Source organism: Acanthisitta chloris, unplaced genomic scaffold (assembly GCF_000695815.1).
Source record: "Acanthisitta chloris isolate BGI_N310 unplaced genomic scaffold, ASM69581v1 scaffold6284, whole genome shotgun sequence".
Classification (NCBI taxonomy): Eukaryota; Metazoa; Chordata; class Aves; order Passeriformes; family Acanthisittidae; genus Acanthisitta; species Acanthisitta chloris.
In genome coordinates, this window is record NW_008668649.1 from 314 (window position 1) to 13,439 (window position 13,126).

A 13,126-nucleotide genomic window follows, 5' to 3' on the forward strand; every position below is an offset into this window, starting at 1 on the left:
AATGCACCTCAAAGATCTTCTAGTCCCAACTCCCCCTGCCCTGGACAGGGACACCTCCCACTAGGCCAGATTGCTCCAGGCCTTATCCAGCCTGGCTTTGAGCACTGCCAGGACTGGGACATCCACAACGTCCCTGGGCAACCTGTGCCACTGACTCACCACCCTCACAGTCAAGAATTTCTTCCTAACATATAATCTAAATTTCCCCTCTTTCAATTTGTACCCAGATCTGTATCCATGTCCCATCACTACAGTTCCTGACAAGGAGTCTCTCTCCAGCTTCCCTGTAAGCCCCTTCAGATACTGCAAGGTTCTTCATGTTAATAATGTTAAGTATTCTATCACAGAAATTAATGCCTAAATTAATGTGTAGTTAGATAGCCTAAACTCACCTCCTAATTTCTCCAGCAAATGTTGCAGTTCTTTAATCTCCTATTATTCAGACTGCTATGGCAAACTGAGGAGAGTTTTTTAGAGTGGAAGGGCTAATCTGATTCATAAATGTGTTCAGGAAAGCTGTTGCTCTGTTCTTGTGTCCTGCAGTATGAGATGTACACGATTGAGAGGAATGCTGAGAGGACAGCGTCTGCGGGCAGGCTGCTCTACGACATGTGAGTAATCAGAGCTGCAACTCCACAGTTACGCCAGATGCTCGTTTCCATAAATGTCAGACTTTCCAAAAATATAATGTGAGTGTTCTTGAAAATCCATTTGGATAAATTAAGCAGAAAAGGTCTAGTTAATTAAGACTGATCAGTAAAAAAGGAAGAGTTTCTGTTCTGCTTTGCCTGTACACATACGTTCATGGTAGGGTTTGGTCTTGGAAACAGATTCTTGAGATCACTGTGCTTTCTTTGCCTCAAACTTTATTACAGGTTTGTGAATTTTCCAGACCAACCTGCTGTATGGAGGGAGATCAGTGTTATTACATCAGCATTAAGGAATGATTCACAGGACAAGCAGACACAGTTTTTAAGAGGTAAGGATTCTATCCTGAAGGAATCTAAAGATAAGCCCTCTGGTTACATATCTAGTGGGACAAGTAAATGTCAATGTCTTTAAATTTGCTTGTGGGCTGCAGGTTGGGTTTTTTTCCTCAACTAGGCCTTAGAGACTTTAGGGAAAACAAAGGGATATGACAAGCTGATTCCCACTGCTTTGTCTCTGATATGGGTAGACTTAGTGTGGCAGAACAACAAGCACTTAGAAAAGAGATTGAGTAAGTGGAATGGGACTTATGAATCATCATCCCACAGATTGCAGAGAACAATGAATGATCATAAAAATGGGGTGAATTCATAGGAATGAAGTGAGGGTTATGAAAATGGATGGTGACCAGAAGGGCTTGGTATTCACTGCTGGCAACCACCAGGATTTACACCTGACAAATTATAACCTGCTGTTCGAATATGTGCTTCAGAGGCTGTAAGGACAAGCAGTGTGTAGCTCTGCATACAGCTATTCCAGTAAGGAAAACATTTGATTTTTCATGGAGTGTGTTTATTTTTCAGTGTGAATTCATAAAACATAGGGAGATAATATGTTAGTTTCTTTTTAGTGTCTCACTGGCAGCTTAAATTGAAAAAACCCCTAAATTTTAATAAGGAAAGCATTAATTGTAGAAGTGGAATATAAGTAAAAAAATAAATGAACGGTCTTGAAAAAGCATCTTGAAGTGTCAAATACTGAAGTGTTAGGATTTTGAGTATTCCACTCATTAGCAGCTTCATTTGTTAATTCATGTTTTGTGCAGCTGAATAAGCACAGATAAATATTCATTTGGTCTTCTCTGAAAGGAACAGACCTTTTTTCAGGCATTGGTATTAAAAGCTGTACAAAGTGTAAGGAAATCCCTTTCGCTCTGCATGGCAAGGTGGTGTTGACTGGTCTTTACCCTTCATTAGTCACCTTTGCAATCTAGGCACTGCAAGTTAAACATTTTCTTTTTTTGAATTTTTTTTGTTTTAAGGATTATTTGAGACCCTTCCTGGTCGGGTCCAGTGTGAAATGTTACTGAAGGCCACAGAGCAATGTTTTAACACATTAGAAAGGGCAGAAATGCTACTACTACTTCTGCGACGTTTCCCAGAGACTGTGGTGCAGCATGGGGTAAGAGAAGAGAAGCTCATAGTAACTATTCAGGGTATTGGCACTGTTACTTGAGATTTTGCTGAAATGTGTTTTCCTTTGCCTAGTGAGAGAGTCTTTTTATTCATGTTTAGTTGTGGCTAAAAGTTCAGATTGCTGTATCTTGACATGACCACCAGGAAGGAATTAGGCAGAAAACAAATGGAAGCAAATAAAACAATTCTTTGTTTTGTAAAGGAAAGAATATCATTCATACATCAGTTTCACCTATCTGCACATGTCTTTACTGATGCAGTCACATGCACAGTTTCTCTTGGTCTTGTTGTGTTGTCTTCTGGCATTGCTTTTCACCTGTTATTAAGCAGGAATAGTTTAACCATACATTTAGAAACTAGCACATGCTGTTGCCATAGAGTGAATTGCTACACGTGCATCCACTGAATTATTGTTCAACCCCAATGAATTACAGTTCAAAATGTTTCTAAAGCCATGGGTCCAGTGTTTGATTTTAACCTCTGCCCACACAGGTAGGCCTTGGAGAAACATTATTGGATGCTGAAAGTATTGAAGACCAAGAATCTCCAGTGAATTGTTTTAGAAAATTATTTGGTAAGAAGATACTAACGCTCTTGTTTTGCTATACAACTTTTTAGTATGGCAAGGTTCTGAGATCAGTAAAATACTTTAAAGGTGCTATGGTTTGAAAACTGCTTTAGTCAGAAGAGGCTCAGGACACATTAGTCCAGGCTGACCATATGGTATGAATTGGTATTAGTCATTCATGTGAGTTCTCTGTGGTGTATGGTCAGCCAGAGACAGAGGCTCACATTGCTGCATGAGAAACCTTACATAGGACAAATAGATCAAAAACCCCACAAGCCTAAAGGATATTTTTTTGTTTTGTTTTCTATTCTGTATTTTAGTTTGTGATGTTCTTCCTCTAATAATCAACAACCCTGATGTACGACTTCCTGCCAGCTTGTTATATAAATACCTGAATAAAGCAGCAGAATTTTATATTAACTATGTAACTAGATCTACACAGACAGAAAGCCAATATCAAGGTAAGAATGTTTTTATAAAATTAAACTTCCTAAGAGTGCATTTTAGTATTACTGAAATGATGCCCATAAATAAAAAAATGTATTATTTTATGTGAGGTATCCCACAGACAAGGATTAGTAGTAGTATTTGATGTTTCTGAGTTCTTTGATTCCAAAATACTCCATGGTGCTACAACTACTTAGTCATGATGCTCATGATGCTTCAGTGTATGTACTGAGAGGTAGGACAGAATGTCCAAGATGCCCTTACCCAGCTTATCAGCTCTCTTGTTCAAGGAGGCTGAAATGCCTACTGCTCCCTATTAGCCAGTAAGTAATGGTGACCCTGAAAGCTCTGATGTAGTTCTTACGTGTCTCCTTCTTGAAAATTAATCAGTTGATTTGAGTTCATTATGAAGAGAAAAATGTGCTGGTTTTCCTAGGTTCACAAGATTCCTCTGATATTATGTCTCCAAGCAAGCGTAGCTCTCAGAAATACGTAATAGATGGTCTCACAGAGAAGTCATCCCAGATTACAGATCCTTGGGAGAGGCTGTTTAAAATATTGTCTGTAGTGGGAATGAGGTGTGAATGGCAAATGGATAAGGGAAGAAGGTAAGAAATGTGTACTTTTCTGGATATTTCTTCTCAAGGAGAATTTGACTTTTTATTTCTTGAGGACATGGATTGAAGAAGGATCCTAACAGGAGGATATTTTGTGTAAGATGACAGCAGCTTTTATTTCAAAACCATACAATGTAAAGCAAAAACCTGGGTCCAGAGAGTACTTTCAAATTAGTCTCCAAATTCAGTTTTTGTTATGAAAGTCATGCATAAGAACTGCAGTACTGTGGGGTATCCTTCCCTATGATCCTCAGCACAGAGAAACATGGTAAATGTTTAGTGAAGTTTCACTAGCATATATTCCCAGCCTCCACTCATGTGAGGCTGGGGGATATCCTCAGCCAAAACATTTAGATTTTCATATTCACTATGCATTCTTCAGTTTCAGAGTCTGTATAACATCCTGAATTCTTTTTGTCTGTCTTCCCCTCAGAAGTTTTGGTGACATTTTGCATCGAATGAAAGATCTCTGCAGATACATCAGTAACTTCGATAGTGATGCCCACATTAAATATAAGAATCAAGTAGTGTATTCCACGATGTTGGTCTTCTTTAAAAATGCATTTCAGTATGTCAGCAACATTCAGCCATCACTCTTTCAAGGTTAGTTTCTAATGCTTCCACTTCTGTAATGAGTTCTTTGTGATTTCATTACTAATGTCTGAAAGGTCCTTTCTCATTCGTCTTTTGAAACTGTCATCTGACAAAGGGACATTGACATGGGTCTTGTTTAAAATCCTCTGAAGCCATTAATCTTATCAGCAGTAGTTCTGGACATAAGAGTCCAGAGGAGGGTCACCAAGATGATTAGAGGGGTAGAGAACCTCTTGTACAAGGAAAGGCTGAGAGAATATGGCTTGTTCAGCCTGGAGTAGGCTTTGGAGTGACCTAATTGCAGCCTTCCAGTACCTGAAGGGAGCATACAAGGATGCTGGAAAGGGACTTGTAATGTAATGCAGGACAAGGAGGAATGGCTTCAAACTAAAAGAGTGAGTTTGTATTAGGTATAAGAAAGAAATTCTTTCCTGTGAGAGTGATGAGGCACTGGAACAGATTGCCCAGAGAAGCTGTGGCTGCCCCATCCATGGAAGTGTTCAAGACTGGGCTGGATGGTGCTCTGAGTGACCTGGTCTAGTGGGAGGTGTCTCTGTCCGTGGCAGGGCCCTTGCAACTAGATGATCTTTAAGGTCCCTTCCAACCTAAACCATTTTATGATTCATAACTCCTGCAGTGGATCAGACTAAAGATCAATCTAACTTAGCATCATGGTTTCAGCCTTGGCCAGCAGCAGTTAACTGTCTAGCAGGGAGAAAAGTAACAGACCAGATAGTCTGAGAAACATGCCTAGAATTTTGTTTCTTTGAAGTTGACGTTTTCCTGCTTTCCTTCCATCAAAAGATTGTACAAAAGGCTTCCACAAAATCAGTGAAGATATTTTTGCGTTGGGACACACAACAAACTTGTAATTAATCAAATAAAAGCTGAATAGGAAAAGATTTCCTGAAATTCACAAGCTTCCAACTTGGCTTTTTTTGCACAGTTTAAGCATAATCTTTAAGATGCGTTTTGCATATTAATCCTAATTTGTAATTAAATTGTGAACTGAACATTGAAAGTGTGAATGTTACCTGTGCATTTTCCTACCCACTCATGTCTGCATTTGGGGCATATCAGATTGATTGGAACACCTTGGATTGATTGGACTTTTCAGGAGTGACCCAGAAGCTGATGGAAGTTCTTTAACCTCCAACTTGTTTAGAACTTCCTGAGATAAACAGTGTCACAGAGAGGAATTTTCAGCTCTTAATAATGTGCATTTCCTACTTCTTCACTCACTGATAGGGAATTCCTTACAACGATAACAATCGTCACTATAGGTAATTAGTTCTTATTGACACTACAATTATGGATTAATGATAAAATTATGCTCAAAACACACAGAATTAAAATTAGAAGCTTCATCACAATTTTCTGCATGGAGCAAATGATCATTCGTGTGAAGAAACAGTCAGTACAAATGATGGGTTTTAAACAGCTGTACAGAAGGTAGAACAATGTCAGTAGATAGCTAAGCTCAGAGGACAAATGACATGGCAACTTGTATGCAAAGAACTCGTAGTCACTTTAATGAATACAGGAACTAATTGAGTTGAGGTTTTGTTCTGTCCAGGGGAAAAATGAGTTACGATGGGGCAGGGAGGTACTTCCGCTGTGCAGGTAGTTTTAGCTGGTTGATTCCAAGTTGAGGAAGGAAGGAAGTAAAGAACTGGTGAAAATGTTCCTTTCTAAGTTGTATGATTCAGTATGTCAGAGTTCATGTTTTCAGACTGAACCATCAAAAAAAGAATGCAAACTGAGATAGCAGATAGCTGTGGTACAGCATAACTGGTACCTCCTGTCATTTCCTGACATCAGGAAAGTATTTCCAAGACATATTTTACTCATTTCTGCTTTAGCATTGCAGTCCAGTGTTATTCAGTGTGTTTCATATCCTTTCTAGCAGTAGGGCTTTTCCTCCTTCTCTTTGGAAGGCTTAACTGTCGAAATGTAGAATCCTGCATATTTTGGAAGCAGAGTGGTGGGGAAAAAACCTGTCTCCTCCTTAATCAGTACCTCTGAGCTTAGATCTGTGACTTTCTTATCATGTGCCATGGACTTGCAAGAAACCTCTTGAGGCAAAACTTTAAATGCCTTTCTCTTAGGTAATTCATACCTGCTTTGCTAGAGACTTGAGATTTGTGGCAGCTCATACCTCTCGACCTGTGTGCAGGCTTGGTAGTAGTTGCTAAAAGAAAGCAAGCTGATGATTCTAGGGGTGTATTTATAACAGTCTCTGCTAGAAATCAACTGAAAACTCTGTAAGCTTAAATTCTAGAGCTCAGTTAGGCAGAAGAACACAACGCTGCTCTTTGTATGGCTGTGTAACTTTCAGTAATGTAAAAGGTCTGCAGCCCCAGTCAAGCATGAGGATAGGTTGTGCTTTGGTTTTGGACTGGAGGTTTTTGGAATAACAGCTACCGTGCGCTGGGGATACCGGGGAGAGAGCTCTTCTTTGGTGAGCAAAGCACTTTGCTGGCATTAATTCAAACCAGTAGGAATGAAAGAAAAACCCATTCTTTTCTTCTCAGGTGTTAGAACGAGACAGCTCTTGAGATTCTAGTGGTAAAACTCTTCCAGCATCCCAGATGTGGTACTTTCATGCATGTTTCTCATGGGTGCTACTTTTTGCATTATGTCTTGGCTCTATTTTCAGTTCACACAGGTTAGATTCTGACACAATGGAAAACATAATGGTACAGGAGAGGTAATTTCAATGTGTTGTAGCCTTTGTGTGGGGGACATTTCAAGGGTGGTATTTAGTTTGGACCTACTGAAAGGAGATAACCTTATTTGTTAAGTATGCCAAGTTGGCTGTTTCTTGTAACGTTAACTTCTGTTGTAGTGGACAATCACTTTTGAGTTGATGGGGAAAGCTTAATATAGGTTCTGTTGTCAGGAGATGAAATGGATTGTCCTTCTACTAAACTCTCAGATTAGTTCTTTGCAGTTGTGAATGAGGCCTTAGCCTCAGACCATTCTGCAAATAAGAACAGAAGAGATGCACATACTGAAAATACTTGTCTGCATTACTGTCTTACCTGTCAGAGATTTCAGAAAGAGGAAATAGATGAATGGATTTTTCCTTTGCTTCGTATTTTTCATTGTCTGAGCCTTGCACATTCATGTACAACTTGATTGTGCAAAAGGAGAAAATGTTTTTGGAAGGAAAGCTGTCTCAGTAGTGATTATGTATCAACATTGTTTGGGATTAAGAAATCTTGTTCCTGTTTTATATCTAATGAAACTTAAGCACTGGGATGTGAAATAACAGGTGCTGGATCCCACTGGATGTTCCATGACACCAGTGAAAGCAGAAATTATGTCTTCTGTGCTTCAAAATGAGGCTTCTCTAGAGAGACACTTTGGAGAGTGAAGAGCTCTGGCAGACAATTAAAGGTTTAATTCTCTCTACTGAAATCAGTGGGGACAAAGCTGACAGAGTGATCCTACTAGGGAAATATTGTCATAATACACACTCACTTCTTTGAGGCATCAGTGCCTGTCAGCATATTGCTTTGGTTTCTCATGAGACTGTTTTGAGAATATTGCAGTGGTTTGCCACATGTGTTACCTTCAGAGCCATTTGTGGTGTTTATCTGTTCAATAGTTGTATAAAAGTAAATAATGCTTGAGGAGACAACACCTGCTGCCTGAGTATGTTTTGTGACTGCTCTGTAAGAAAAGGATTCAAAGATACTCTGAAGCTCTCAAACAAACTCTTGTGATGTCTAGTAAATTCATTCTGACCTTTACCATAAGGCTGCTTTCCCAGCGTAATTTAAGCTTATGCAATTTAAGTGACATAATTTCAGATATTTTTCTCTAGCATTATAGTCAATACTTGTGAGGGAAACTAAACCAGTTTGCTGTAGACGTGAGGCCTTTCAGATCAGTTTAGAACAATTGTGAATTAATTTATCTTTAAATCCAGGTCCAAATGCTCCAAACCAAGCCCCACTGGTTCTTCTCGAGGATGTATCCAACATCTATGGTGATACAGATATTGATCGTAACAAACACATACACAAAAAGAGGAAACTTGCTGAAGGAAGAGAAAAAACAATGGTAACTTTTCTAGAAGTTTTCATTCGTGAGGAGAATGGCATTGGTACTGGAATTCAAACAACAGTGGTTTTGTCCTAGATGTAATAGAATATTTTCAGTGCTACCCTGGAATAGCTGTTTATGTCAATTTTCAAACAGATTTTCTTTTGCTAAAACCAGCAAGAATAAAGCAGATTTTGCAGCAATTGCTGTAGACACATACGTACTGCTGTGAACACTTCAACTTGGAAGGAGTGCAGCAGAGGCTGCAGAAGCTGTTAAAAGGTAGCTATAGCAGTCAGACATTCTGTAGCTAAACTTCCGAAGTAATTGACTTTTTGTGGTTGGAACTGTGAATTACTTTAATGGTAGAGAACCACTATTTTATGGAATTTCCCTGCTGGTAGAAGCATACACTTATACAAGGATTTCTTTTGCATTATGCTAGTGTAGGCTTAAACTAAGTGGTACAGTGTGTATGTACTTGACAGATAATGTAGCTGAAGCTCAGTGGTGCTTTGCTGTGTTAAACAGAATGAATTCATTTGGGATACTGTTTATCACACTCTACCACTGAGCTTCTTGGTAGCAAATCAGATTGTTCTAATATTCAAACAAGCTAAGTGAAAAGTCACTTAAATGCACTTAAACTAGGACCTTGTCATCTCTAGTATGTAATTGTTTTCTCATGGTCAGTGGAAGTTTTGTGTCTGTAGAGTCCTTTGAAATAAGTGTAAATTAAGAAGTGAATCTTTCTGTTTTATACTAACTTTTAAGCAGAGCTCAGATGATGAGGATCCTTCTGGGAAGGCACGAAGTCGTCATATTACAGTAAACAAGGCAGATCTTGCAAACTCCATTGAAGTATTAGAGAGCTTCAAACTGGCAAGAGAGAGCTGGGAGCTGCTCTATTCTCTGGAATCACTTGACAAAGGTAAGGACTACTGTGAGTTGCAGCTAGGCTTCATTGCTCTGCACAGAAATCATTTTACTATAGTTAGAATGGAATTCCTGTCATTATGAATCCTTAAAATCAAATTTACTTCCAGTCCTGAGTATTTTTGACGTAAGTTCCAATAAGAAGCTTTGTCAGTTGTGTTTCTGAGTATTTTGTTCCTATATTTCATTTCATACTTGATGCATCTTTGCTTATTCACCCCAACTTCTCTTGCAGCAGTTGGTTAGTAGTAGTGCTGAAAACACTCAACAAGGATGTGCTGCTAATGGCTGCTTAGTTCATGCTTGAGAAGATGTGTCTCTACTGCCTCTCTCCCTTTCTGATAATCTTGAAAACAAATTTCTCTTCTAAAATGCAGGCAAATAGTACCACCTAGCTGCTTACAGGTTTGTTGGAGATTGTGAGAAGTATAATCAAAATGTGACTGTATAGGCAGAGTACACTATATTTGAAGAATTTCATACTATTACTGTTTTAGTGGGGTTTTTTACATTTCAAAATTCAGCTTTTTCATGCATATATAATTGATTTTTAACTCAAAGCTGTGAAATGCTTAATTCTATCTTTTAATTTGTCTTCTCTAACCACTTACACAGAGTTCACCAGAATTTGTTTGTCATGGAAGACCGAGACCTGGCTTTGGTTAAGAATCTTTCTTACAGATATGATCATCTACCAGGTAAAAAAAATACAATATAAGCTAGTAAAAAACTACACCATTGTGTTGTTCTTCCTTCTAGTAAATAGCTGTTCTGATTAGCCAGTTTGACTGCTTATGGTGTCTGCTGATTTTATCAAGTATGACCCTTTTGGGGATGAAACTATACCATTTATGCCACAAGCTTGGGACCCTACTTAGGATATTCCTGTCCTAACAGCTCTTGTTTGAGTCCAGCTAGTTTTGGCCTATGGAAAACACCTCTGCATGGGCATTTTGACCAGTGGATATATATGTAGTGTTATGGAAGAACATATGAACATATGAAAGAACATATGAAAGGGCATTTTATCAGTCTGTCTGTGCATTCAGAGGGAAAAATTTTCAAACAGCAGATTTTAACATGTCTCAGTTAACACTTCTCTTTCTCCTCAAAAATGAAGTTGTCTGTGTTCATTCCAATAACATCTACAGAAGAAAGCTTGTTCTTTTATATTTTTCCTTTAGGGGTCTTTTGTTCTTGCCTGTACTTGTACCTGAACAAGAGCTATTTCTAACTATTAGCCTAAATAAAGTAACTATTAGCCTAGAAGAGTGTGACAGCCTAAATAACTATTAGCCTAAATAAAGTAACAATTAACTCAGAAGAGTGTGATTATTTGATTCAGTTACAAATGTGGATATTTAAAGCAGAATTCTGTTTGTCTCCTCATTGCCTTGCAAATGATCAATCCACACTCTGTACACAGCCTGTCACTGGAGAGTGTTAGGTTAGACTTACTACTTGGACACACTCTGTTTTGAAAACTTTCTGTCAGGGAATTTTAAAGTAACAATTAACTCAGAAGAGTGTGATTATTTGATTCAGTTACAAATGTGGATATTTAAAGCAGAATTCTGTTTGTCTCCTCATTGCCTTGCAAATGATCAATCCACACTCTGTACACAGCCTGTCACTGGAGAGTGTTAGGTTAGACTTACTACTTGGACACACTCTGTTTTGAAAACTTTCTGTCAGGGAATTTTTATTTCTATCTCTCTACCCATTGTACAGGGAAGACACTAACAGTGGGGTTTTATATCCTTTTTTAAAGGGGCAGTACAAAAAAGCAATTAGCAGTCTACATCACTTGGCAGCTCTTCAGGGCTCTCATTCTCCACAGCAAATTACAGGACAAGGATCTCTAGAAAATCAGAGAGCACTAATACAGTTAGCATCCTGCCACTTTGCCCTTGGAGAATATCGGGTATGTACAACATTCCACACACTGGTTCTTCATCTAGCCCTGTGCTCCTGTTTGTCTTCTTCATTTGAATTTTCCTGTTAGCCTACTTCCAACAGGGTATCAAACATAAGCCGGGGTCTGCTGAGAAATCCATGCTTCACAGGGAGAATTGCACTTCCTGCCATGTTAACTGACTGTCTGTTAGCAACTCTTATATATATATATATATATTGCTTTTGGTAGTTATGGTTTAGGGTTTTAGTTATGATTTTCCATAGCTACAAGTGTTTGGGTGGTCTTGTAAATATAACATTAAATTTGAATTCCTTAACTTCACTGAATCAGTTCTTTAAATTGAGAGAAAATTCTTGGGTATAGACTCCATGTAGCAGGGGAAAGAAGAAGTAAAGAAACTTTGGGGATCATCTTAGAAAAGAATTATTTAGCAACTGACAGTATAAGAGACTCCAGAAAAATACTGTCTGGCCTGACCTCTGAACTTGCTTTATCTTTGTAATACATGTTTTGTGTTTTTAATGTTACAAGATTGCATGGTGGTCTGAGGTCAGCCAGTGTCAGCACTGATAATAAAGGCTTTGTCTCTTAGGATCTAACATCATCCTAGTACTACTGGACAAGTGCTTTTGTTCCTTCCTGTTTACTACTTTTTCACTGGAAATGTAATCATAGATCCCCATGGGCCTCTTACTGTCTCTAGGAAATAGCATTAAAAATTCATTGGATTTCTGTCATGCTGTCAGATTCCCATTTTCCTTTCTATTTTTTACTGTGAACAGAACAAGCTTAAAAAAACTCTTCTAAGAATTCATCTGAAAACTCAATCTTTCAAAATAAAATATTTTTGGTTACAGTTGTATTGATCTTACACTCTTGAAATGAAGAATGCCAACACCTATTTTTTACTATTAAAATGATGTGTGTAAGCTCTCAGAGACTGTTTACTGACAGCTCTGTCTTTTTGCTTAGCCAGACTATGCTGTGCATTGTCTATTCAAGTTCTAGCAGAAAATTTTGTGATTTTTTTTTTTATTTTACAGTGTCTGAAACTTTTAATCATTATTAACATACTTGAATTTTTAGAACTTTAATTTAGATTATATTATTATTATATCCCTTCTTTTTATAGCAAACATGTGAAAAAGTCCTTGACCTCATGTGCTGTATTTTACTACCAATACAAGAAGGCAGTAAAGTACAAGAGGAGCAACCTAAAGTCAAGTCTAAATTCAGGAAAGGTAAGAAGTTGCTACTACCCTAAACTCAGTGAAGGCTGAATTTTAGTTGATGTGTTCTGCTTAAGTATATAATTATTCCAGTTTTGTATTATGAAAAGGGAATTTTTTATCCACCCTCATGAGTGGTTTTCATGCTGGTATCTATTAATGCTTGTTAGTGACAAAGTCCTACCACAGGAGAAGAGAAATTAATAAAAAAATTTAAATGTGTAACTTCCCATTTTGAATCATTCGTAGTTTACCTTCAAAGCTTTCCTCCCTACTGGAGATTTAGCAATTGTAGATTTGTTTTGCTCCATTCTAATTTCTTTCAAACTGAGATAATCATGAGACCCCTAAAGAACTGTTCTGTTGCAGGGTCTGATTTGAAGCTTTGGCCATGTACCAGTAGAGCTATCATGCCTTACTGCTTTCATCTGTTGTTAGCATGTTTCAAGGTAAGGGTCAGTTGAAGCTTCAAGTTCCTCTCTCTGAGGCCTAGTTTTGCTCTCCAGGGTGCTGAGACTGCATGGCATTGTCCAGTGCTGTTACTAGGTGTGAAGGGCTGTGCCTCAAGTCCTTCTCACCTAAATGGGTTGGTGGAGGGTCTTTTTTGGGGGGAGGGTGTGGGGAGTGTTGATGGAAGAGCG

General features: G+C 38.3%; 1 protein-coding gene across 1 annotated transcript in view; it reads left to right on the forward strand.

Moving 5' to 3' along the window:
- Positions 1-544: 544 nt before the first annotated feature.
- The window catches only part of INTS10 (integrator complex subunit 10), a 20,518-nt gene continuing 7,936 nt past the window's right edge, over positions 545-13,126 (forward strand). Inside the window, exons 1-13 of the mRNA XM_009072976.1 lie at positions 545-611; positions 876-979; positions 1,970-2,109; positions 2,616-2,697; positions 3,012-3,152; positions 3,575-3,746; positions 4,189-4,358; positions 8,287-8,420; positions 9,177-9,333; positions 9,954-10,036; positions 11,110-11,262; positions 12,389-12,497; positions 12,855-12,934. Of these exons, the coding sequence (XP_009071224.1) occupies positions 550-611; positions 876-979; positions 1,970-2,109; positions 2,616-2,697; positions 3,012-3,152; positions 3,575-3,746; positions 4,189-4,358; positions 8,287-8,420; positions 9,177-9,333; positions 9,954-10,036; positions 11,110-11,262; positions 12,389-12,497; positions 12,855-12,934 (1,587 nt within the window). The 5' untranslated portion in view covers positions 545-549. The remainder of the gene's footprint in view (positions 612-875; positions 980-1,969; positions 2,110-2,615; positions 2,698-3,011; positions 3,153-3,574; positions 3,747-4,188; positions 4,359-8,286; positions 8,421-9,176; positions 9,334-9,953; positions 10,037-11,109; positions 11,263-12,388; positions 12,498-12,854; positions 12,935-13,126) is intronic.